Below are 26,448 nucleotides of genomic sequence, written 5' to 3'. Positions count from 1 at the left end.
ATTGTCTTAATATCAAGTGATAGACTATTGCTTTTGAATCACTGTGTCTTAATATTCATGCCATGATTAGATTATATGATCAAGATTATGCTAGGTAGCATTCCACATCAAAAAATATCTTTTTTATCATTTACCTACTCGAGAACGAGTAGGAATTAAGCTTGGTGATGCTGATACATCTCCGTCTTATCTATAATTTTTTATTGTTTCATGCCAACATTCTACAACTTTCATATACTTTTGGCAACTTTTTATACTATTTTTGGGACTAACATATTGATCCAGTGCCTAGTGTCAGCTCCTGTTAGTTGCATGTTTTTTTGTTTCCCAGAAAATCCATATCAAACGAAGTCCAAACGGGTAAAAACTTACGGAGATTTTTTTGGAATATTTGTGAATTTTGTGAAGTGGGATCAACAGAAGGTGGTGCCTGAGGGGGCCACAAGCCATAGGGGCGCGACCTGGGGGGTAGGTCGCGCCAGGCAGGCTTGTGGCCACCCCGTAAGGCGGTTGGTGCCCTTCTTTCGCCGCAAGAAATCTAATTTCTGGATAAAAATCATGTTAAAATTTCAACCCAATCAGAGTTAAGGATCTGTGGGAATATAAGAAACGGTAAAACGCCAGAATCTGGAACGGAGAGGAACGCAGAAACAGAAAGAAACGCAGAGAGAGATCCAATCTCGGAGGGGCTCTCGCCCCTCCGCCGCCATGGTGGCCAAGGAACAGAGGGGAAACCCTCCTCCCATCTAGGGGGAGGCCAAGGAAGAAGAAAAAGGAGGGGGGCTCTCCCCCCCTCTCTCTCCCGGTGGCACCGGAACGCCGCCGAGGCCATCATCGTGACGACGATCTACACCAACAACTTCGCCGCCGTCATGACCAACTATCTCCCCCTCTATGCAGTGGTTCAACACCTCTTCTCACCCCTGTAATCTTTACTTAAACATGATGCTCAATGCTATATATTATTTCCCAATGATGTATGGCTATCCTATGATGTTTGTGTAGATCCGTTTTGTCCTATGGGTTGATTGATGATCACGATTGGTTTGAGTTGCATGTTTTATTATTGGTGTTGTCCTATGGTGCTCTATGTGTCACGTAAGCATGAGGGATCCCCGCTGTAGGGTGTTGCAATGTGTTCATGATTTGCCTATGGTGGGTTGCTTGAGTGACAGAAGCATAAACCTGAGTAGGCGGGTTGTTGCATATGGGAGTAAAGAGGACTTGATACCTTATAATACTATGGTTGGATTTTACCTTAATGATCTTTAGTAGTTGCGGATGCTTGCTAGAGTTCCAATCATAAGTGCATATGATCCAAGTACAGAAAGTATGTTAGCTTATGCCTCTCGCTCATATAAAATTGCAATAATGATTACCGGTCTAGTTATCGATTGCCTAGGGACAAATAACCTCCTTGTGACAAAAAGATCTCTACTAAGACTAACTTAGTTGTTTCTTTATCTTATTTGCCCCTAGTTTTTATTTACGTGTTCTTTATTTTCTTGCAAACCTATCCTATCACGCCTACAAAGTACTTCTAGTTGCATGCTTGTTCTAGGTAAAGCGAACGTTAAGCGTGCGTAGAGTTGTATCGGTGGTCGATAGAACTTGAGGGAATATTTTTATACCTTTAGCTCCTTGTTGGGTTCGACACTCTTACTTATCGAGAATGGCTACAATTGATCCCCTATACTTGTGGGTCATCGGGGACCGGAGCTGATCTCGAGCGAATATAGGAGGCGGTACTACCTCTTATGAGCGGTAGTACCACTTCGACAGTACTACCGACCCGTGCCCTCCACTCAGACTAGCTGCCCTCTACGTGACTACATATTATCATTGGTAGTACCGCTCCCAGGAGCGGTAGTACCGCTCTAGTACTGACAGAACATGTGGGTAACGGGCTAATTCTTTCCTCCACTATATAAAGGGGTCCTTCTTCTGGGAGAACCTCACCTTTTCCAACCCTAAGCTCCATTGTTGCTTCAAGCTCCATTTTCGCCTGATCTCTCTCCCTAGCCAACAAAACTTGTTGATACTCTAGGTTTGGTTGAATGGGCCTTGATCTACACTTCCACCAAGAGAAATTTGATTCCTCCCACTAATCCCTCGTGGATCTTATTACTCTTGGGTATTTGAGCACCCTAGACGGTTGAGGTCACCTCGAAGCCATATTCCATTGTGGTTAAGCTTCATGGTCTCGTTCGGAGCCTCCAATTAAGTTATGGAGATTGCCCCAACCTTGTTTGTAAAGGTTCGATCGTCGCCTTCAAGGACACCACTAGTGGAATCATGTCACCTCGCATTGTGTGAGGGCGTGAGGAGAATACGGTGGCCTTAGTGGCATCTTGCGGAGCATTTTGCCTCCACATCGCTCTAACGGAAACGTACTTCCCCTTGTGGGAAGGAACTTCGGGAACACATGCTCGTCTTCATCGGTTCCACTTGTGGTTACTTCTTACCTTTACTTGTATTAATTACTTACTTGTTATTCTTGTTGCTAGCATCATATAGGTTGCTCTCTTGGTTGCACAACCTATTTGTTGCTGAAACTTAATTTGATTAAGTAAATTTTAAAAATTGTTAGTTGTCTATTCACCCCCTCTGGTCAACCATATCGATCCTTTCAAAGACAATATTGTCGTCTTCCTAAACCTTCATCATTATGAGTAACAAAGGGGCGTTCCCCAATTCCTCCTGGTACAACAGTCTCCCTTATTATCTAAAACATGTCACAAACAAAACTAGTTGTGTTCAACATATGCCGAAACAACCATAAAAGCATAATCAATGTTGTATTGCTCTATTCATCGCCTTAACCCATATGAAAATATCAAATTGTTAATTAGTTTAACAAAAATGTATTGCATAAACTAAACACTAAAAGTTATAAGGTGGAACTAAGCAGAACAAAATGAACTACATAAACCAAATACATTTCTCAAGCACATTCGACACATAAAAACCAAAATGAGAACTACCCTTACACTTGGTTTCCCTATACGAGCAATCACATCGCACCACTCGGATTTATTTCCTTGCCACGTCTATTATATTAGGGTTTTTTAGATCGAACATAAGTTTGGTTAAATCGCTTCCCTAGTGGATTGAGAATATAACAACCTACAAGTGAATCAAAGAACTCTCAACAAGTGGCTGTCAAATATGGGCCCCACTAAAAGAACCAAAGCTGGCAAAAGGATCAGGCATGGCATGCCGGCCTACGAGCACGTTGGCACGACATGTGACGGGCCAGGCCTGCCACGCTCTAATCGGTTCATGCTTGGGACTCAAGACTAGGCATGCGGTCTAGGCACAATCTTTTTACCTTTTTTATTGACATAAAAACAGCCCAATAGGCCAAAGACAACCTAAGAGGCCAACGATTTAGTGGGCCAGCGTGCCTGAGGTGCGACCGGGCCAGTCCGCATAGCTCCTCGGTCGTGCGTGGGCTGGAGCAGGCATCACGCGGGTCGACACGACATGGTCAGGCTAATAATCGTGGTAAAACAGGTTGTGTTATGCCAGGCATGACTACGCTGGTCGGGACGGGCCGGGCCATTTTGGCCATCTCTCTATGAACCATGAGTAACATAACACAATGATTCATAAGAGATGTGCACCTCACGAGGCATTGCAATGGGTTCAATGCATGGAGTCTTCTACGTGGCTAAGAAGGTATGCGTTACGCTTTGCATATAGTTCTTGCCTCTCTTGGGTAGTATGCTCTGCCTACGTGCTCTTATGCATGCATTCATCTATTGCTTATGCTTAGAGCATCTACAATCGGACCCTTCATCCGGCCCCTCAAACGCCTGCAGACGCACCCGTGCGCATCCGCGGACAATGACCGGTCACACCTCAAATTTCCCTCTCCATATCCAACTCTCTCATATGTCATCCCTCATATCCATACAAAATCATGCAAACTACATACTACGTACTAACTACTACTGTACTGAGCTTCTTCCTCGTCGGAGATGGTCTGCACCGCCTCGTGCGCCGCCGTCCGCGCTTCCTTCATCCGACGCCTGGCCACCGCAGCTGACTAAGAGTGGATGGAGTTGAGGATGGCCAGCTGCTGAGCCACAGATCGACCACCGCTGGTGGCTCCTCCTCCGGCTCTTGCGGCGATGCCTCCTTCTACGGCTCCTGGCCGCCTCCTCCTCCTCCGATTGGTGTGGCTCTTCCTCAGGCTCCTCCCCCATCTCCCCCTCCATGAAATCACCTCCGGTTCCATGGGTAGCCCTACTTCACTTCGGATTTGGACCTGCTGAAGGAGGAAGAGACAATGCTGGATCGTGTAATGCCGGCGGCATGGTGGCATGGCTCACGGGCTCGGAGAGGGAAGTGCTCGGGTGGCGGTGGAGAGAGGGAGTATGCAGATGTGCTAGAGATGGTGGCGCCATACGACTTAAATAGGCGGCCCCGACCCCGAAGCGGCACCACACGACGTTCACACCGTGCCGACTGGCGAGGCGCCCGTCGGACCGTCGGGTTTCCCGACGAGTCCACGTGGGGCCAAGCCATCAGTCCGACGTGGCAGGCATGCCCGGGCTCCCCCATATCCGCCCCATATTTGGGTTGGAAATGGGGGGTGCCTGTTGGGGAACGTCGCATGGGAAACAAAAATTTTCCTACGCGCACGAAGACCTATCATGGTGATGTTCATCTACGAGAGGGGATGAGCGATCTACGTACCCTTGTAGATCATACAGCAGAAGCGATTAGAGATCGCGGTTGATGTAGTGGAACATCCTCACGTCCCTCGATCCGCCCCGCGAACAATCCCGCGATCAGTCCCACGATCTAGTACCGAACGGACGGCACCTCCGCGTTCAGCACACGTGCAGCTCGACGATGATCTCGGCCTTCTTGATCCAGCAAGAGAGACGGAGAGGTAGAAGAGTTCTCCGGCAGCGTGACGGCGCTCCGGAGGTTGGTGATGATCTTGTCTCAGCAGGGCTCCGCCCGAGCTCCGCAGAAACGTGATCTAGAGGAAAAACTATGGAGGTATGTGGTCGGGCAGCCGTGAGAAAGTCGTCTCAAATCAGCCCTAAAACCTCCGTATATATAGGTGGGAGGGAGGGGAGGAGGCAGCCTCAAAACCCAAAGGTTTGGCCGAAATTGGAGGTGGAGGAGTCCTACTCCAATCCTACTTGGAGTAGGATTCCACCTTCCCACTTGGAAACTCTTTCCACCTTGTGTTTTTTCCTTCTCAAACCTTATGGGCCTTAGTGGGAACTTATTCCAGCCCACTAGGGGCTGGTTTATCTCTTCCCATAGCCCATGAGACCCCTTGGGGCGTGACACCCCTCCCGATGGTCCCCGGCACCCCTCCCGGCACTCCCGGTACACTACCGATGAGCCCGAAACTTTTCCGGTAATGCCCGGAAACTTTCCGGTAACCAAATGAGGTCATCCTATATATCAATCTTCGTCTCCGGACCATTCCGGAAACCCTCGTGACGTCCGTGATCCCATCCGGGACTCCGAACAACATTCGGTAACCAACCATATAACTCAAATACGCATAAAACATCGTCGAACCTTAAGTGTGCAGACCCTGCGGGTTCGAGAACTATGTAGACATGACCCGAGAGACTCCTCGGTCAATATCCAATAGCGGGACCTGGATGCCCATATTGGATCCTACATATTCTACGAAGATCTTATCGTTTGAACCTCAGTGCCAAGGATTCGTATAATCCCGTATGTCATTCCCTTTGTCCTTCGGTATGTTACTTGCCCGAGATTCGATCGTCAGTATCCGTATACCTATTTCAACCTCGTTTACCGGCAAGTCTCTTTACTCGTTCCGTAATACAAGATCCCGCAACTTACACTAAGTTACATTGCTTGCAAGGCTTATGTGTGATGTTGTATTACCGAGTGGGCCCCGAGATACCTCTCCGTCACACGGAGTGACAAATCCCAGTCTTGATCCATACTAACTCAACTAACACCTTCGGAGATACCTGTAGAGCATCTTTATAGTCACCCAGTTACGTTGCGACGTTTGATACACACAAAGCATTCCTCCGGTGTCAGTGAGTTATATGATCTCATGGTCATAGGAATAAATACTTGACACGCAGAAAACAGTAGCAACAAAATGACACGATCAACATGCTACGTCTATTAGTTTGGGTCTAGTCCATCACATGATTCTCCTAATGATGTGATCCCGTTATCAAGTGACAACACTTGCCTATGGCCAGGAAACGTTGACCATCTTTGATCAACGAGCTAGTCAACTAGAGGCTTACTAGGGACAGTGTTTTGTCTATGTATCCACACAAGTATTGTGTTTCCAATCAATACAATTATAGCATGGATAATAAACGATTATCATGAACTAAGAAATATAATAATAACTAATTTATTATTGCCTCTAGGGCATATTTCCAACAGTCTCCCACTTGCACTAGAGTCAATAATCTAGTTCACATCACCATGTGATTCCAACGAATCCAACACCCATATAGTTATGGGGTCTGATCACGTCTTGCTCGTGAGAGAGGTTTTAGTCAACGGTTCTGAAACTTTCAGATCCGTGCGTTCTTTACAAATCTTTATGTCATCTTATAGATGTTGCTACTACGTGCTATTCGGAAATACTCCAAATATCTACTCTACTATACGAATCCGTTTCACTACTCATAGTTATTCGGATTAGTGTCAAAGCTTGCATCGACGTAACCCTTTACGACGAACTCTTTAACCACCTCCATAATCGAGAAAAATTCCTTAGTCCATTAGTTACTAAGGATAAATTTCGACCGCTGCTAGTGATTCAATCATGGATCACTCTCTGTACCTCTCAACATACTTTGAGTCAAGGCACACTTCAGGTGCGGTACACAGTATGGCATACTTTAGATTCTACGGCTAAGGCATAGAAGACGACCTTCGTCTATTCTCTTTATTCTGCCGTGGTCGGGTTTTGAGTCTTACTCAAATTCACACCTCACAACGCAACCAAGAACTCCTTCTTTGCTGGTCTATTTTGAACTCTTTCAAAAACTTGTCAAGGCATGCATCTTGTTGAAACTTCTATTAAGCGCTTTCGATCTATCTCCATAGATCTTTGATGCTCAACGTTCAAGTAGCGTAATCCAGGTACTCCTTTGAAAACTTCTTTCAAACAACCTTGTATGCTTTACAGAAATTCTACATTACTTCTGATCCACAATATGTCAACCACATATACCTATCAGAAATTCTATAGTGCTCCCACTCACTTCTTTGGAAATACAAGTTTCTCATAAACCTTGTACAAACCCAAAATCTTTGATCATCTCATCAAAGTGTATATTCCAACTCCGAGATGCTTGCACCAGTCCATTGAAGGATCACTGGAGCTTGCATACTTGTTAGTATCTTTAGGATCGTCAAAACCTTCTGGTTGTATCACATACAATGTTTGCTCAAGGAAACCGTCGAGAAAACAATGTTTTGACATCCTACGTGCAATATTTCATAAATAATGCATCAACAACTAACATAATTCCAACAGACCTTTAGCATCGCTACGAGTGAGAAAGTCTCATCATAGTCAACTGTTTGATCTTGTCGAAAACATCTTTGCGACAAGTCGAGCTTTTCTTAATAGTGACTTATCACCATCATCGTCTGTCTTCTTTTAAAGATCCATCTTTACTCAATAGTCTTATGACCATCAAGTAGTTCTTTCAAAGTCTACACTTTGTTTTATACATGGATCCTCTCTCGGATTTCATGGCTTCTAGCCATTTGTCAGAATCTGGGCCCACCATCGCTTTCTCCATAACTCGTAGGTTCACTGTTGCTCAACAACATGACCTCCAAGACAGGGTTACCGTACCACTCTGTAGTAGTATGCGACCTTGTCAACCTATGAGGCTTGTAGTAACTTGATCCGATGCTTGATGATCACCATCATCTGCTTCCACTTCAATTGGTGTAGGCGCCACAGGAACAACTTCCTGCACCCTGCTACACACTGGTTGAAGTGATGGTTCAATAACCTCATCAAGTTCTACTACCCTCCCACTCAATTCTTTTGAGAGAAACCTTTCCTCGAGAAAGGATCCGTTTCTAGAAACAAACACTTTGCTTTCGGATCTGAGATAGGAGATGTACCCAACTGTTTTGGATATCCTATGAAGATGCATTTATCCGCTTTGGGTTCGAGCTTATCAGACTGAAACTTTTTCACATAAGTGTCGAAGCCCCAAACTTTCAAGAAACGACAGTTTAGATTTCTCTAAACCTCAGTCTATACTGTGTCATCTCAACGGAAATACGCGGTGCCCTATTTAAAGTGAGTGCGGTTGTCTCTAATGCATAACCCATAAACGATAGTGGTAATTCGATAAGAGACATCATAGTATGCACCATACCAAATAGTGCGTGGCTATGACGTTCAGACACATCATCACACTATGATGTTCCAGGTGGCATGAACTGCGAAACAATTTCCACATTGTCTTAACTGCGTACCAAAACTCATAACTCAGATATTCATTTCCATGATCATATCGTAGACAGTTTATCCTCTTGTTACGACGAACTTCACTCTGAAACGGAATTGAACTTTTCAACATTTCAGACTTGTGATTCATTAAGTAAATACTCCTGTATCTACTCAAATCGTCAGTGAAGTAAGAACATAATGATATCCACTACGTGCCTCAGCACCCATTGGACTGCATACATCAAAATGTATCACTTTCAACAAGTTACTATCTTATTTCATCTCAATGAAAACAAGGCCTTGCTCATGTGGTATGATTTGCATGTCACTAGTGATTCGAAATCAGGTGAGTACAAAGATCCATCAGCATGGAGCCTCTTCATGCAATTTATACTAACATGACTTAAGCGGCAGTGCCACAAGTAAGTGGTACTATCATCATCAACTCGTATCTTTTGGCACCAATATCATGAACATGTGTAACACTACGATCGAGATTCAATAAACCATTGAAGGTGATTATTCAAGAAAATAGAGTAACCATTATTCTCTTTAAATGAATAATCGTATTGCAATAAACACGATCCAATCATGTTCATGTTTAACGCAAGCACGAAATAACAATTATTTAGGTTTAACACCAATCCCGATGATAGAGGGAGCGTGCGACGTTTGATCATATCAATCTTGGAAACACTTCCAACACGTATCGTCACCTCGCCTTTAGCTAGTCTCCGTTTATGCCGTAGCTTTCATTTCGCGTCACTAATCACTTAGCAACTGAACTGGTATCCAATACCCTCGTGCTACTAGGAGTACTAGTAAAGTACACATCAACATCATGTATATCAAATACACTTCTTTCGACTTTTGCCAGCCATCTTATCTACCAAGTATCTTGAGTTGCTCCGCCTCAGTGATTGTTCCCCTCATTACGGAAGCACTTAGTCTCGGGTTTGGGTTTAATATTGGGTCTCTTCATTAGTGCAGCAACTGTTTTGCCGTTTCACGAAGTATCCCTTCTAGCCCTTGCCTTTCTTGAAACTTAGTGGTTTTACAAACCATCAACTATTGACGCTCCTTCTTGATTTCTACTTTCGCAGTGTCAAACATCACGAATCGCTCAAGGATCATTGTATCTATCCTCAATATGTTATAGTTCATCACGAAGCTCTCACAGCTTGGTGGCAGTGTCTTTTGGAGAACCATCACCATCTCATCTGGAAGATTAACTCCCACTTGATTCAAGTGATTGTCGTACTCAAACAATCTGAGCACACGCTCATCGATTGAGCTTTTCTCTTTTACTTTGTGGACAAAGAATCTTGTTGGAGGTCTCGTACCTCTTAACAAGGGCACAAGCATGAAATCACAATTTCATCTCTTTAGAACATCACTTATGTTCCGTGACGTTTTACAACGTTTTCGGCGCCTTGCTTCTAAGCCATTAAGTATCTTGCACTGAACTATTGTGTAGTAATCAGAAACGTGTATGTCGGATGTTCACAGCATCCACAGACGACGCTCGAGGTGCAGCACACCGAGTGGTGCATTAAGGACATAAGCCTTCTGTGCAGCAACGAGGACAATCCTCGGTTTTACAGACTCAGTCTGCAAAGTTTGCTACTATCAACTTTCAACTAAATTTTCTCTAGGAACATATAAAAACAGTAGAGCTATAGCGCAAGCTACATCGTAATTCGCAAATACCATTAGACTATGTTCATGACAATTAGTTCAATTAATCATATTACTTAAGAACTCCCACTCAAAACGTACATCTCTCTAGTCATTTGAGTGGTACATGATCCAAATCCACTATCTCAAGTCCGATCATCACGTGAGTCGAGAATAGTTTCAGTGGTAAGCATCTCTATGCTAATCATATCAACTATACAATTCATGCTCGACCTTTCGGTCTCATGTGTTCCGAGGCCATGTCTGCACATGCTAGGCTCGTCAAGCTTAACCCGAGTGTTCCGCGTGCGCAACTGTTTTGCACCCGTTGTATGTGAACGTTGAGTCTATCACACCCGATCATCACGTGGTGTCTCGAAACGAAGAACTGTAGCAACGGTGCACAGTCGGGGAGAACACAATTTCGTCTTGAAATTTTAGTGAGAGATCACCTCATAATGCTACCGTCGTTCTAAGCAAAATAAGGTGCATAAAAGGATTAACATCACATGCAATTCATAAGTGACATGATATGGCCATCATCACGTGCTTCTTGATCTCCATCACCAAAACACCGGCACGATCTTCTTGTCACCGGCGTCACACCATGATTTCCATCATCATGATTTCCATCAACGTGTCGCCATCGGGGTTGTCGTGCTACTCATGCTATTACTACTAAAGCTACGTCCTAGCAGAATAGTAAACGCATCTGCAAGCACAAACGTTAGTTATAAAGACAACCCTATGGCTCCTGCCGGTTGCCGTACCATCGACGTGCAAGTCGATATTTCTATTACAACATGATCATCTCATACATCCAATATATCACATCACATCGTTGGCCATATCACATCACAAGCATACCCTGCAAAAACAAGTTAGACGTCCTCTAATTTTGTTGTTGCAAGTTTTACGTGGTGACCGGGGGTATCTAGTAGGATCGCATCTTACTTACGCAAACACCACAACGGAGATATATGAGTTGCTATTTAACCTCATCCAAGGACCTCCTTGGTCAAATCCGATTCAACTAAAGTTGGAGAAACCGTCACTTGCCAGTCATCTTTGAGCAAAGGGGGTTACTCGTAACGATGAAACCAGTCTCTCGTAAGCGTACGAGTAATGTCGGTCCAAGCCGCTTCAATCCAACAATACCGCGGAATCAAGAAAAGACTAAGGAGGGCAGCAAAACGCACATCACCGCCCACAAAACCTTTTGTGTTCTACTCGAGAAGACATCTACGCATGAACCTAGCTCATGATGCCACTGTTGGGGAACGTCGCATGGGAAACAAAAATTTTCCTACGCGCACGAAGACCTATCATGGTGATGTTCATCTACGAGAGGGGATGAGCGATCTACGTACCCTTGTAGATCGTACAGCAGAAGCGATTAGAGATCGCGGTTGATGTAGTGGAACATCCTCACGTCCCTCGATCCGCCCCGCGAACAATCCCGCGATCAGTCCCACGATCTAGTACCGAACGGACGACACCTCCGCGTTCAGCACACGTGCAGCTCGACGATGATCTCGGCCTTCTTGATCCAGCAAGAGAGACGGAGAGGTAGAAGAGTTCTCCGGCAGCGTGACGGCGCTCCGGAGGTTGGTGATGATCTTGTCTCAGCAGGGCTCCGCCCGAGCTCCGCAGAAACGTGATCTAGAGGAAAAACTATGGAGGTATGTGGTCGGGCAGCCGTGAGAAAGTCGTCTCAAATCAGCCCTAAAACCTCCGTATATATAGGTGGGAGGGAGGGGAGGAGGCAGCCTCAAAACCCAAAGGTTTGGCCGAAATTGGAGGTGGAGGAGTCCTACTCCAATCCTACTTGGAGTAGGATTCCACCTTCCCACTTGGAAACTCTTTCCACCTTGTGTTTTTTCCTTCTCAAACCTTATGGGCCTTAGTGGGAACTTATTCCAGCCCACTAGGGGCTGATTTATCTCTTCCCATAGCCCATGAGACCCCTTGGGGCGTGACACCCCTCCCGATGGTCCCCGGCACCCCTCCCGGCACTCCCGGTACACTACCGATGAGCCCGAAACTTTTCCGGTAATGCCCGGAAACTTTCCGGTAACCAAATGAGGTCATCCTATATATCAATCTTCGTCTCCGGATCATTCCGGAAACCCTCGTGACGTCCGTGATCCCATCCGGGACTCCGAACAACATTCGGTAACCAACCATATAACTCAAATACGCATAAAACATCGTCGAACCTTAAGTGTGCAGACCCTGCGGGTTCGAGAACTATGTAGACATGACCCGAGAGACTCCTCGGTCAATATCCAATAGCGGGACCTGGATGCCCATATTGGATCCTACATATTCTACGAAGATCTTATCGTTTGAACCTCAGTGCCAAGGATTCGTATAATCCCGTATGTCATTCCCTTTGTCCTTCGGTATGTTACTTGCCCGAGATTCGATCGTCAGTATCCGTATACCTATTTCAACCTCGTTTACCGGCAAGTCTCTTTACTCGTTCCGTAATACAAGATCCCGCAACTTACACTAAGTTACATTGCTTGCAAGGCTTATGTGTGATGTTGTATTACCGAGTGGGCCCCGAGATACCTCTCCGTCACACGGAGTGACAAATCCCAGTCTTGATCCATACTAACTCAACTAACACCTTCGGAGATACCTGTAGAGCATCTTTATAGTCACCCAGTTACGTTGCGACGTTTGATACACACAAAGCATTCCTCCGGTGTCAGTGAGTTATATGATCTCATGGTCATAGGAATAAATACTTGACACGCAGAAAACAGTAGCAACAAAATGACACGATCAACATGCTACGTCTATTAGTTTGGGTCTAGTCCATCACATGATTCTCCTAATGATGTGATCCCGTTATCAAGTGACAACACTTGCCTATGGCCAGGAAACGTTGACCATCTTTGATCAACGAGCTAGTCAACTAGAGGCTTACTAGGGACAGTGTTTTGTCTATGTATCCACACAAGTATTGTGTTTCCAATCAATACAATTATAGCATGGATAATAAACGATTATCATGAACTAAGAAATATAATAATAACTAATTTATTATTGCCTCTAGGGCATATTTCCAACAGTGCCGGTCAACCCGGACGCTTGAGGCCGGTTTGAGTGGCCCGTCTGTGTTGATTTTTTGTGACCGGTAGTGACTAGGTGGCCTGCGCGGGTGTTTGAGGAGGGTTTAAGGGGTTTGGCTGTAGATGCTCTTAGTTGGCTTATTTTTACTTGCTTCCCTTTTTGTGCATTTATATCTAGTCTCTCTATGGCTATGAGGTTTTTCCTAACCGCCCATTGGTTTGCATTCGTCTCTTCAATAGTTTATTTTGTCTAGCTATTATTCGACACACATTCATTCATGTCTCTTCTCATGTGTTAGACTATTTCACCGTGCTTTATCACGGTCTCGCCCTTCACCTCCAAGGTGTCGTCACCAAGGGGAAATAGATGGAAACTGTGTCGGCATTGCTTCGACTATGGCGAAAGCTCGAGCTTTCATCCGGAGATCCCGAGACCAAGATAACAAGGGAGGTGAAGGGGCTCCATGACGACACCTCCAAAACCCCAAGGTTTGGCACCAACCAAGTCGACGTCATTGCCACCTAAGTGACAAGAGATGACACCCTACCACCCAACATGGTTCTCCTCCGACATCCACACTAACCCCATGGGCCACACACTCACCTAGTCGATACTTTGTTACCCTATCAACCAAACCAACACCCTTACACCATATACAATCCGGCACCCCAAACCCCCCATATACGCACATGTAGACGACCTGGTCACTGAACGGTCAAAAAACTCGACCCAAACGGACCCTCGCACCGGCCCAAACGTCTGGACTGACCGACACCCCTCATATCCGGCCCAAATCTAGGAGAGATATGGGCTGACCGACACCCCTCGACCGATCCTACATTGACCGACCCTCACCCCACATATATTTGTCCCATCAGCTCCCCGATCCAAACCCTAGCCACTCCTATCCACTCCACTTTGCCTTCCAAGATCCCTTTTAGCAATCTCCGATGAGCTGTGGGTGACCGCCAACCCCTCGCGCCGCAACCATGACAAATCCATAGTCAACCTCACTTTGACTGGAGATCGTGCATGCAATGGGCTTCGCTGAAGAAGAGTAGGGCATGGAGGCGTAGGTGCCTTGAGTCCCGAGAACCGGTGCGTGTCACATGTCCTACCCTACCCCATCGACGACCACACATCCACTCCGAGGGTATGAGCGAATTGTTGGACATGGACATGACCGGAACAATAAGGACGGTGGCTCGCGAAAATTTAGGCTAATTTTATGGTGCATGTATTATATAAATTTAAGGTTTCCTAATTGATGTATCCAATTGTCATATGATCGGTGAATACACCAGCATGTAATTATATAAATTTTAGGTCTCGTAATTAATTTATCAGATTGTAAATGGACGATGGACATGACCGGACGCATCCACAAGGTATGGAGGTGCAGATCAAAAGAAGCAAAGCGTCAAATGCCACACAAAATGCACAAGATGACCGTAAGAGCATGGTTAATAGTATACCCAACTGCTTGCTATAAGCAATCTTATAGCCCATCTTATAGCTAGCTTGTACAATAGTTAGCTATAAAAGAGTACTACTTTTATCATATATGACCCACCTTTCATTCTCACAAAGCACCTAGGAGCACGTGCAAGAGTTGGCTCTTCACGAAGAGCCCGCTTCCCTTCTCTCTCATCTTCTCTCTCATCCAACTCAGCAAAAATATAGTATTTTAATCCTTACAGCCTGCTGACTGTACCTTATTGTACTTGCTCTAAGGCTGTCCGTAATGGGAGTACCATAGGTAGTATCATGCATACTAACTAGACAATTTCAATGAGGTGACATAATATTAAATGAAGAAAGAGAGAGTTGGGTATCATATCATGACACCGTATCATTTTAAATGATGTACTACTCCCTCCGTTCCTAAATATAAGTCTTTAAAGAGGTTTCATTAGTAAACTACATACGGATGTATATAGACATACTTTAGAGTGTAGATTCACTCATTTTGTTTCGTATGTAGACTCTTAGTGAAATGTCTTAAAAGACTTATATTTAGAAACAGAGGGAGTACTATGTGTATTGCATCACATAAATAGACTATTCTATATGATACTAACATATGATAGTACTATGCATTACGAATGTGGTATCATACACTAGTATCATAATATATAATACTACCCATTACAACCAGCCTTAAGAAAAAAAACAATGGGACCCATTGTCCGACTATCTGTAATCACTCAAGCTCAAATTTTCTTAATGGATTGTCAGCGGCAGCAGTAGTAGTAGCGTAATGAAGGGTGAGCTGTCATTGCTTGGCATTTAGCAAAGGAGATGCGGACACCAAGCATCCCGATCCCGGCAACAATATGATAACACAATCTGCCAAAAATACGAACTTAAAACTTATCCATAATAAACTGAGAGCCGATCTCGCACGCAATTGGGTGTGGCCTTGAAGAAAAGAAGGGAAATTACGCTCCCTCTGGCATGACGCTCTGGCGCTATCCTCTCGGCCGGCCCACCCATCCATCCCCTACGCTGCAATGACGACTGTACAAGCCAAGTGTCTGACCCTGAAGAAAAGAACGCTAAATTGTGCTGCATCTACCTTGAAGCTTTTGCTCTCTCCTCTCATATATCTTCGCTCCCTCTCCCTCTCTCTCTTTTTCTTTTCTTTTTCGAAAGAGGGGGAGAAAAATACTCCCAGGGATCAACATCCTCCGTGCCGTCACCATCGTGACGACTGAACCTATATGATGGAGCGCGGCCACCAACTGTTCGACCAAATTCCCCGCCCCGGAGCGCGCCATGTCTGCCCCTTCCCTCCTCCTCGCGCTCCTCCTCGTCGTGGCCGGCGCCGGGGCAGGCGCCGCCGGGCCGCCGAATGCGCGCGCGTGCGCGTCGGCCGAGGCCAACGCCTACGCGTTCTGCGACGGCTCGCTCCCGTTCCCCGTCCGCGCGCGCGCGCTCGTCTCCCTCCTCACCCTCGACGAGAAGATAGCGCAGCTCTCCAACACCGCGGCGGGCGTGCCGCGCCTCGGCGTCCCGCCCTACGAGTGGTGGTCCGAGTCCCTCCACGGCCTCGCCGACAACGGCCCGGGCGTCAACTTCTCCTCGGGCCCCGTCGCCGCGGCCACCATCTTCCCCCAGGTCATCCTCTCCGCGGCCGCCTTCAACCGCTCGCTCTGGCGGGCGGTGGCCGAGGCCGTCGCCGTCGAGGCGCGCGCCATGCACAACGCCGGCCAGGCCGGGCTCACCTACTGGGCGCCCAACATCAACGTCTTCCGCGACCCGCGGTGGGGCCGCGGCCAGGAGACGCCCGGCGAGGACCCGGCCATGATCGCCGCCTACTCCGTCGAGTATGTCAAGGGCTTCCAGGGGGAGTACGGCGACGGCAGGGAGGGCAGGATGATGCTCTCCGCCTGCTGCAAGCACTACATCGCCTATGACTTGGAGAAATGGGGCAAGTTTGCGCGCTACACCTTCAATGCCGAGGTGAAGCGTTTGCTCCTACGAATGTTTTTTTACTGTTTTTTATACTGTATTATCAAAAGCTCATTTTCGGTTATTACACTTTATCTAGCTTATTAATCATGCTGGCTGTTCACTTCATTAAGTATGTCACATACCATAACAGCCTATGATTATAATGCTGATTTTCAGGAACTTGACATCACACTAGCACACTACCTTACCAGTTCAGTCTATGAACAGAAAAACAATTCTCCGTACAGTTCTTTTTTTTTTTTAGGATCGCATACAAATTCTTTGAAACCTTCAGAGTAGAGTAGGAGTATCATGTATCAGTGATGCTGAGAATCAAAATATCTGTGCCAAATGTGTGCAACGTGAAATCACAGAGCAGCTTCTTTTTTGAACAGTATATTCAATCAAAGAACAGATGTATTTGCTTGGAATCTGGTGAAGAATTCTTTTAAACTTCTATTACAATTTTAAATTTTGCATCCATTGTTGGTAGGTAAATGCGCAAGATTTCGAGGACACGTACGAGCCTCCTTTCAAGAGCTGCATCCAGGAGGGTCGTGCAAGTTGCTTGATGTGTTCATACAACCAGGTAAATGGTGTGCCAGCATGTGCCCGTAAAGATCTGCTGCAGAAGATTAGGGATGAATGGGGATTTAAAGGGTACTGCTTGCTCTCCTTTGAGTTGTTCTCTACTGCATGTGCCTTGAACTATTAGATATGTCAGGAATGACACTAATGTCATAATATCGGTGCTTATTTTTTGTCCGAAGGTACATCGTATCTGATTGTGATGCAGTGGCAATAATCCACGAAAACCAGACATACACGAGTTCAGATGAAGATTCAGTAGCGATTGTTCTCAAGGCCGGTTAGTTTCTGAAACCCTCTCTCTTTCGCTGAGCATCGCATACGGGATTTTATTAGCTTGTTGCCGTCTTTCTGGACTAGGACTTGCACTTCTCAGATCAATAACACTATAAAAAAATAAAGATTAGGAGGTTAGGGACATAAAATTTAATTTTGGAGTCCAACAAATGTGAACTCAATTTCGAGGATTTTACTTTCTGCTTTCACCGTGACTGCTTAAAATATGAACTTGTACACCTTCCCGGAATTAGCATGATTAAGGTTCAACATCTTCTCGAAATATGTTTCTTTGACCACCTTCTGTATATCATTCAAGCAAGCAGATTTTCTTGCTGAATATGATTCGTGTTTTTCAAGGAATGGATGTCAACTGTGGGTCTTTCCTGATTCGGCATACAAAGTCGGCAATTGAAAAAGGAAAGATACAAGAAGAAGATATCAACCATGCTCTTTATAATCTGTTTTCTGTTCAGCTACGCCTTGGACTTTTTGAGAAAGCCAATGAGAATCAATGGTTCACTCGACTAGGCCCCAGCAATGTTTGCACGAAAGAGCACAGGGAGCTCGCAGCAGAAGCTGTAAGGCAGGGTACCGTCTTGTTGAAGAACGATAACAGTTTTTTGCCTCTAAAGAGAAGCGAAGTTAGTCATATTGCTCTCATTGGAGCGGCAGCAAACGATGCATACATAATGGGGGGAGATTACACAGGTCTAAATCATCAGACTTATTTAAGCATCTCCTATTTTTCTATCCTGCGTAAACTAATGTAAGTCTCACTTTGTTCAGGCGTTCCATGTGACCCTATCACCTTTCTTAAAGGCATGCAAGCCTTTGTTCCGCAAACGACCGTTGCTGCTGGTTGCAAAGATGTATCTTGTGACTCACCGGATGGATTTGGCGAAGCCATTGAAGCAGCTAAAAGAGCTGATATTGTTGTTGTGATTGCCGGGTTGAACCTGACTCAGGAGAGCGAAGATCTTGATAGAGTGACCCTTCTCCTTCCAGGCAGGCAGCAGGATCTTGTGAATATCATTGCCAGTGTAACAAAGAAGCCTATTGTGTTGGTTATCACTGGCGGCGGTCCTGTCGATGTTGCTTTTGCGAAGCAAGATCCAAGAATTGCAAGTGTCCTGTGGATTGGATATCCAGGGGAAGTTGGTGGACAAGTTCTTCCAGAAATTCTTTTCGGAGAGTACAATCCAGGTGAGCAAATAATCTGCACTTGTATGCGGTCAAATAAAAAATCTTGTACTATTAGCTAATCTAGTACACTGATGATGACAGGAGGAAAATTGCCCATGACTTGGTACCCCGAATCCTTCACCGCGGTTCCAATGAATGATATGAACATGAGAGCCGACCCTTCACGCGGCTACCCTGGAAGAACATATCGGTTTTACACCGGAGAAGTTGTGTATGGTTTTGGATACGGTCTGAGCTACTCGAAGTACTCATACAACATCGTACAAGCTCCACAGAGAATTAGCCTGTCACATTCACCGGTACCAGGCCTCATCAGTAGGAAGCCTGCATACACACGGAGGGACGGATTGGACTATGTCCAAGTTGAAGACATCGCATCATGTGAGTCCCTGGTATTTTCTGTCCACATCTCGGTCGCCAACGACGGTGCCATGGACGGGAGCCATGCCGTCTTACTGTTCGCAAGATCGAAGTCGAGCGTTCCGGGCTTCCCTCTGAAACAGCTGGTTGGTTTCGAGCGCGTCTACACTGCCGCCGGCAGTTCAAAAAATGTGGCGATCACGGTGGATCCCTGCAAATATATGAGCGCGGCCAACACCGAGGGCAGAAGGGTGCTGCTCCTGGGATCCCATCATCTCATGGTAGGAGACGAAGTGCACGAGTTTGTCATCGAAGCATAACGAGCTGCATAGTGTGTCACTTCTATAGCTGCTGTATTGGGAACAGTCGGATTTACAAATGTACAGATGTATCAAAGTCATGTTGTAAAGATTCATTGGATGCATGTACGGTTGAACCGATTGCAGTTAAACACGAGCAATAAATTTGACACCGTTCTACTGCCTCTGTCCCTAAATATAAGTCTTTTTAGAAATTTCACTAAGGAATTACATACGGAGCAAAATAGATGAATCTACACTCTAAAATATGTTTATATACATCAATATGTAGTTTTCTATTAAAACATCTAAAAGGACTTATATTTAGGAACGGATGGAAGTTCTTTTTTTGTTAGATGAACATTGTTCTAATTCTGATACTACCATTGTTCGTGAGTGATTGAAAAGGACTTTTTCCAAGGGCAACAGACTCAAGTATAGAGCATCTCCAACAAGTTACCCGATAATTCATCTCCAATATGGTTTTATTGGGACTGCTCCAGTACGGCAACATCACTTTCTGAATAATTTGGCGAGTTGCTTTTGCAATTTCCCCAAATCTAGCCTGGCATATGGCCCCCACATGTTAGTTTGAAAATCTCTCTCTATTACTCCCTCCGTTTTTATTAACTCCACATAGTATCAGGTTTGTATAAAATCAAATCTTAAATACTTTCAATAAGTTTGTGAAAAAACATACTAATATATACACCATCAAATTAGTATCATTGGATTCATCATTGCATATATTTTCACACATATAAATCTGTTACTGTAAATGTTCATAATAATTTCTAACTAATATGTGCAGTAGATAAAAACGGAGGGAGTACTATCCCCCTCACCGACGAGCCGCTTGTAGGTGGGTGCGGACATGCACTCTAGTGAGGTACGGCCGCACGGTGCCTGGTAGGCAGCATAATGGGGCGGCTGGGCTGGGGCTGTGTCGCACAACGAGTTCGCGGACTCAGACCGAAGGATGGCGGACGGCGCAAGCGGGTGAGCTGCTGTGTCAGCACAACCGCTCGGACTAGGATGGCAGTGGTACTCATTACCAGCATACCTTGTGGATAAAAACCATATTAGCGTAACCCATTGGGTATATCGGGTAGGGTTATGGAACCGTCCACCCACATAACCATATGGAGGAAATCATAAGTATTACAAACTTGTTTTTAAGGATCTTTATTCCTGCGATTCTGTGATAAATCCTTCTCGTATTGTTTCTCAAGAGGATATCATATGAAAACCAACATTCGACGGAAACCGATGAAAACCACAAAAAAATACATTTTGAAGTTTCAAAAAGAAAAATCTGAAAATAATACGGGATGTTAAGAGGATGATGTTTTATTGTCACGTAAAATTTTAAATTGAAGCACATTATGTGATGTGAGCTAAAAAAAGACAAAATCAGCTTTGAATAGTGTCAAATAGTAATGTCACTATTCAGGGCTGAAATTTATATTTTTCGTAGCTCACATCTCGTAATGTGTTTCAACTTGAAACTTCCTGTGGCAATAAAACATCATCCTCTTAACATCCCATATTTTTTTAGATTTTTTTAAAACATAAAAATATGGTTTTCATGAAGTTTTCATTGAATATTGGTTTCCGTATGATATTCTCCCTTGTTTCTCTTGTGAACCACTGATGAGCGATGAAATGAATGAGGATCTTTGTAAGGATTTTTCTGAACAAGAAATTAGTGATGCCCTCTTCCAAATAGGGTCGTTGAAGGCCCCGGGGCCCGATGGTTTTCCTACCAAATATTTCCAGAGGAATTGGGGCTTGACCAAAGATGATATTGTCTGTGTTGTCCAGCAACTCTTTATCTCGGGAACTGTACCTGAGGGGATAAATGATACAACTATCGTCCTTAATCCTAAGGTAAAGAATACATAGTCGATAAAGGACATTTGACCGATTAGCCTTTGCAATGTCATATGTCAATAGAGTGAGACCTCTAGTGGATGGTATGATTTCTCCTATCCAAAGTGCCTATATTCTTGAGAGATTATTTTTTGATAATGCTCTCATCATTTTCGAATGTATGCATTTCAAAGTTGTCAGAATCGAGATTCTGAATCGGAACGGAGGTCTGTTTGTAGGATCGTAAATTGTAGAATCTTAACTACCAGGATCGTAGAAACTTACACTCTATGAACAAAATCGTAGAATCGGAGGGGCTAGTTTGGATCGTAAGGTCGTAAAATTCTAAGACTTGAGTCACGATACTGACAACTTTGATGCATTCTTTAGATATGTTGAAAGATGCTCGTGGTGAATATTGTGCATATAAGTTGGATCTTGCTAAAGCATATGACTGTGCGGATTGGAAATTCTTGGAAAGTATGCTTCAAGCGTATGGTTTTGCCCCAGTATAGATTAACTGGATTATCACTTGTGTTACTACAGTGAAATTTTCTGTACGGTTTAATGGCCAATTGCTGCTCTTTTCATCCTTCACGTGGCCTTAGGCAAGGAGACCCTCTTTCTTCGTACTTATTCCTCTTTGTGGCTGAAGCACTATCGTTGTTACTTAATGATGCTTCAGCAAGAGGGGTTATCCAAGATTTCCGCCTAAACATACATGCTCCAAGTGTGTCTCATTTACTATTGCTGATGATAGTCTTTTGTTCTTTAAAGGTAATTTTGAGCAAGCTCTCAACATAAAAGGCATTTTGTCGGCTTATGAGGAGGGGGCTCGTCAATTATTAAGTCCGGATAAATGTTCCATATTATTTGGCAAGAAATGCTCTATAGAAGACCAGGTGTCCATTTTGGTTATCCTTCAAATTACTATCGATGGATTTGAGGACAAATATCTTGGTTTGCCGGTGCGAGAAGGTCGTATGAAGGTAGGCAAGTTTCAATCCACCAAAGATAGAGCCCTCAAGCGGGTATCAGAATGGATTGAAAAATACCCTCCTAGTGGAGCAAAGAAAATCCAAATCAAGTCTGTTATCCAGGCTATCCCGGTTTATGCCATTTATATTATTAAATTCCCTGCTTCACTTTGTGATGAGTTATCCCAGATTATTAGGAACTTTTGGTGGGGCGATGAGGAAAATAGGAAGAGAACGCATAGGTTGTCTTGAGATAATATGACAAAGCCAAAAAGTGAAGGGGGGTGGGTTTCCGCAACCTCGGGCTTTTTAATCAAGCGCTTTTGGCTAAACAAGCTTGGTGTTTATTGGTTTTCCTAGATCATCTCTGTGCAAAGGTGATGAAAGCTAAATATTATCCTCATGGGCATCTTATTGATATTGTCTTTGCGCAAACAACGTCCCTTACTTGGCAAGGTATTATGCATGGCCTTGAGCTGCTGAAAAAGGGCATCATTTGAAGAGTTGTTGATGGTAGTAGTATAAATATTTAAAGGGGTAATTGGATTCCTAGGGAAGCTGGTCTAAAAATTACTGTCAAGAAGAACAAAACGAAAATTAAATGGGTGTTTGAATTATTCACGAGTAGGTCTAGGAATTGGCATGAAAATCTCATGAGACACCTATTTTATCCTCATGATGCAGATGAAATTTTAAAGATGCGTACTCCGAACTTGGGTGAGGGAGATCTTATTGCGTGCCACCATGAGAAAAGTGGTATATTCTCAGTGAAGAGTGCGTACAGACTCAAGAGTGCATACAGACTCGAACTGATTTCTAAACATCCGAAGGGTGAATGCGGGAACTCTGGTGGTGCAATGAATCAAGAACGGAAGCTCTGGAATATGATTTGGAAGGCGAATTCCCCCAACAAAACTAGAATCTTTGCTTGGAGGATAGCGTCAAATAGTTTGGTGGTTCAAATTAACAAGGTGAAACACCATCAAACTATTCTAGGTACGTGCTCGATCCGTGGCGTTGAAGATGACTATATTTTTCATGCATTTGTAAATTGTTCCAAGGTTCATGCATTTCGTGTGGTGTTGAATCAAGTGTGGAATTTGATGGACGAAGAAATTCTCAAATATTCTGAGCCAGATTGGTTTCGTATTTTGTTAGATCAATTAAATGGGAATATGCGTGAGCAAACTATATTCATGTTCTCGAGAGCTTGGCACTTGAGGGATGATTTGATTTTTTGGTAAGCGAAAGGAATCTATCGCGGCCTCGATGAGCTTTGTCAGAATTATTGGGCTTCCTTCTCGTCTTGTCATGCAAACATGCAGGGGTGGTGTGCAACAAAGGTAAGCAAGTGGTGAAAGAAATCCAAGTAACCACTGATATGGAGAGGAATGTTGTTTCCTGGAAGCCCCCACTGTTTTTTTTTCAAGATTAGTGTCGACGCAAGATTTATGGAGACCATCAAAGCTGCAACTATATTGGAGATTGCCATAGCATCGAGGAAGCGGAACTAAGAGCGACCCTCTTCGGGCTATATATCAGTATCATTCTTGACAAGCCCATCATTTCGGAATCTGATTTTTTTGTGGCTTCTGTTTTTGAAAAAGAGTGTGTTGACATGTCAACTTTGATGAACCTAAATAAGGAGGCGTTGAATGTATCACAGCTAATGGTGGGTATACATATATCTAAGATTATCAGGAGGGCTAGTATGGTGGCTCGCCAGATTGCTAAGTTTAGTTTTGATAAAAGATCTAAGGCTATTTTTTAAATATTGTTTTGCCCTTGGTGAATTTTTTTAATGAATGATTGTAAGAGTGTTTTAAATTTATTAATATATGGTGGGTTTTTTCATAAAAACATAACCATATAAAATCTGACAAGTGGGACTCAATCATATTTATGAGAATGTATGACTAGATGATGTTCATGATGGTTTGATGTGTTGCTATTTACGAGTAAGCGCGGTTGTTATGATGTGTTGTTGTTTACAAATTCTGATTATATGTTGTTGTTTATGACTATGTGTTGCTTAAGTTCATGTGTTGCAAATGTGGGTATCCATTTGCCTTGTTGGGTGGCTGGTATACACACATGGTCATATGGACTGTGACTTGTGTGCTCGCTCGCATACATGAATTTTGGGCTAGAAACAGGCCACGCACGACACATGAATAAAAGGGTTGGGTCGGCGTTTGGCCCACCACAAAACAAGGCCGATCTCCGAAGCTAGGCCTTAAGGCCAAACACGACACGCCCTTTTCTATATATTTTTAGGTATTTATGCATCTTTTTATTGATTTTGTATCTTTTATTAAATTTTAGATTTATATGTTTATCTCTTATTCTAAAATATTTTCCTGTATTTTTGTTAGGGCATATTTATACCCTAGTGGTTTTGGTGATTGATGATAATGCAATTGCGGACTAATCGTGTGCACTAAGCCTTTTAGGTATTTCATCATATGTCACAAGATGATTCATGCCCCTCGGTGTATTGAAGTGAAGACGGTTTTCTTTCTTACGTTGCAGTGTTGGTGGACTTGAGTAGTAGAAAAAACCGTACTATTAAGAGGGGATACGCATCGGAAAGGTTTTGGTGGAATCATCACATACATATTTTATCGCATCCTTGTTTCTTTCCCGCCATGATGGAGACCCAACCTTGCCCTGTTCTGCATGAAAATATCCAAGTTGTAGTACCGCTCCCAGGAGCGGTACTACCTCTTATCCGGAGTAGTACTGCCCTGGTCAGCGGTAGTACCACTCTCGGGTGGTAGTGACCTAGCCAGTGCCGCTGGCCTATGGCGCTGCCTCGGGGTCTCGACACCTTTCGTATTGGACTGAGCGGTAGTTATGGGCGGTAGTACCTCTCAGGGAGTGGTAGTATCACTTATTACTACCGCGCCAGTTCCGCCTAGGTTTTCTTGGGCTGGATTCTCACTGGATATAGAGCGGATGTAGGAGGCGTTACTACCCCTTATGGGCGGTAGTACCGCTCCTGGCAGTGGTAGTACCGCCCTGGTAGTACTACCTCCCTCCGCCTCCCTCCCGGTCTTCTACTCCGGAGCCACAACGGTGGAGTGGTAGTACCGCTCATGCGCGTGCTGTGTGAATGGGTAACGGTTGGAATTGTCCCCCCACTATATAAAGGAGGTCTTCTTCCCCAAGAAGCTCACCTTTACCAACCCTAAGCTCCATTGTTGCTCCAAGCTCCATTTTTGTCCAATCTCTCTCCCTAGCCAACAAAACTTGTTGATACTCTAGGGTTTGCTTGAGAGGGCCTTGATCTACACTTTCACCAAGAGAAATTTGATTCCCCTCACTACCCCCTGCAGATCTTCTTACTCTTGGATGTTTGAGCACCCTAGACGGTCAAGGTCATCTCGAAGCCAAATTCCATTGTGGTGAAGCTTCGTGTTTTCCTTGGAAGACTCTAATTAAGTTGTGGAGATTGCCTCAACCTTGTTTGTAAAAGTTTCGATTGTCGCCTTCAAGGGCACGACTTGTGGAATCACGACATCTCGCATTGTGTGAGGGCGTGAGGAGAATACAGTGGCCTTAGTGGCATCTTGGGGATCATTGTGCCTCCACACCGCTCAAACGGAGATGTAATTCCCCTCAAAGGGAAGGAACTTTGGCAACACATCCTCATCTTCACCGGTTCCACTTGTGGTTACTTCTTACCTTTACTTTGTATTTGTTACTTCCTAGTTGTTGTTGTTGTTGTTAGCATCATATTGGTTGCTCACCTAGTTGCATATCTAGACAACCTATTTGTTGCTAACTTAATTTGTTGAAGAAAAGCTAAACATCGGTAGTTGCCTAAACACCGGTCTCCTAATAGGATTTAAATGATGCAATTTCCTCACTTAAATCCTCTATGACGACCGAGGTCAAATCCATGTTAAAAGATTTCCTTGACGGACTCAAACTCTCTACCGATCCGTTGCGAGTGGTTAACCCCACTACTTTGGACTCAGATGCCAACTCTGACAAGGAGAGGGCCAGTCATGATAATAACAAGTCGCCTCAAGGAACGAGCGGGACGGGTACCTATGACTCAGTTCCTCCTCCCGTGGTCTATGGAGGACCGGTTCATCCACAACATATTATTAACCTTGATCCTCCTCCTAAACTTGTTAAGAATGATTTTGCTAATTGGGTTTTCCGTGTCAAATATCATCTGAAT

At 44.4% G+C, this 26,448-nt stretch overlaps 1 protein-coding gene across 1 annotated transcript; it reads left to right on the top strand.

Annotated features, from left to right (window-relative positions):
- Window positions 1–15,977: 15,977 nt before the first annotated feature.
- Window positions 15,978–19,587, top strand: LOC123427327 (probable beta-D-xylosidase 6). The gene is made up of 6 exons (XM_045111339.1): window positions 15,978–16,687; window positions 17,172–17,338; window positions 17,449–17,546; window positions 17,903–18,253; window positions 18,332–18,748; window positions 18,830–19,587. Exons 1-6 carry the CDS (start codon window positions 16,001–16,003, stop codon window positions 19,426–19,428), a joined length of 2,319 nt encoding a protein of 772 aa, XP_044967274.1. The 5' UTR covers window positions 15,978–16,000; the 3' UTR covers window positions 19,429–19,587.
- Window positions 19,588–26,448: the final 6,861 nt, after the last annotated feature.

Source organism: Hordeum vulgare, chromosome 2H (genome assembly GCF_904849725.1).
Source record: "Hordeum vulgare subsp. vulgare chromosome 2H, MorexV3_pseudomolecules_assembly, whole genome shotgun sequence".
NCBI lineage: Eukaryota > Viridiplantae > Streptophyta > Magnoliopsida > Poales > Poaceae > Hordeum > Hordeum vulgare.
Note: the sequence above shows the minus strand (reverse complement) of the source record. Positions and strands in the feature narration are given on the sequence as shown.

What these genes read in the sequence shown, in the direction of transcription:
- LOC123427327 (XM_045111339.1), top strand. Translation starts at nt 16,001, where the DNA reads ATGTCTGCCCCTTCCCTCCTCCTCGCGCTCCTCCTCGTCGTGGCCGGC. An exon ending in GCTACACCTTCAATGCCGAG is followed by an intron (nt 16,688 to 17,171) that starts GTGAAGCGTTTG and finishes CATTGTTGGTAG; the next exon opens with GTAAATGCGCAAGATTTCGA. An exon ending in GATGAATGGGGATTTAAAGG is followed by an intron (nt 17,339 to 17,448) that starts GTACTGCTTGCT and finishes TTTTGTCCGAAG; the next exon opens with GTACATCGTATCTGATTGTG.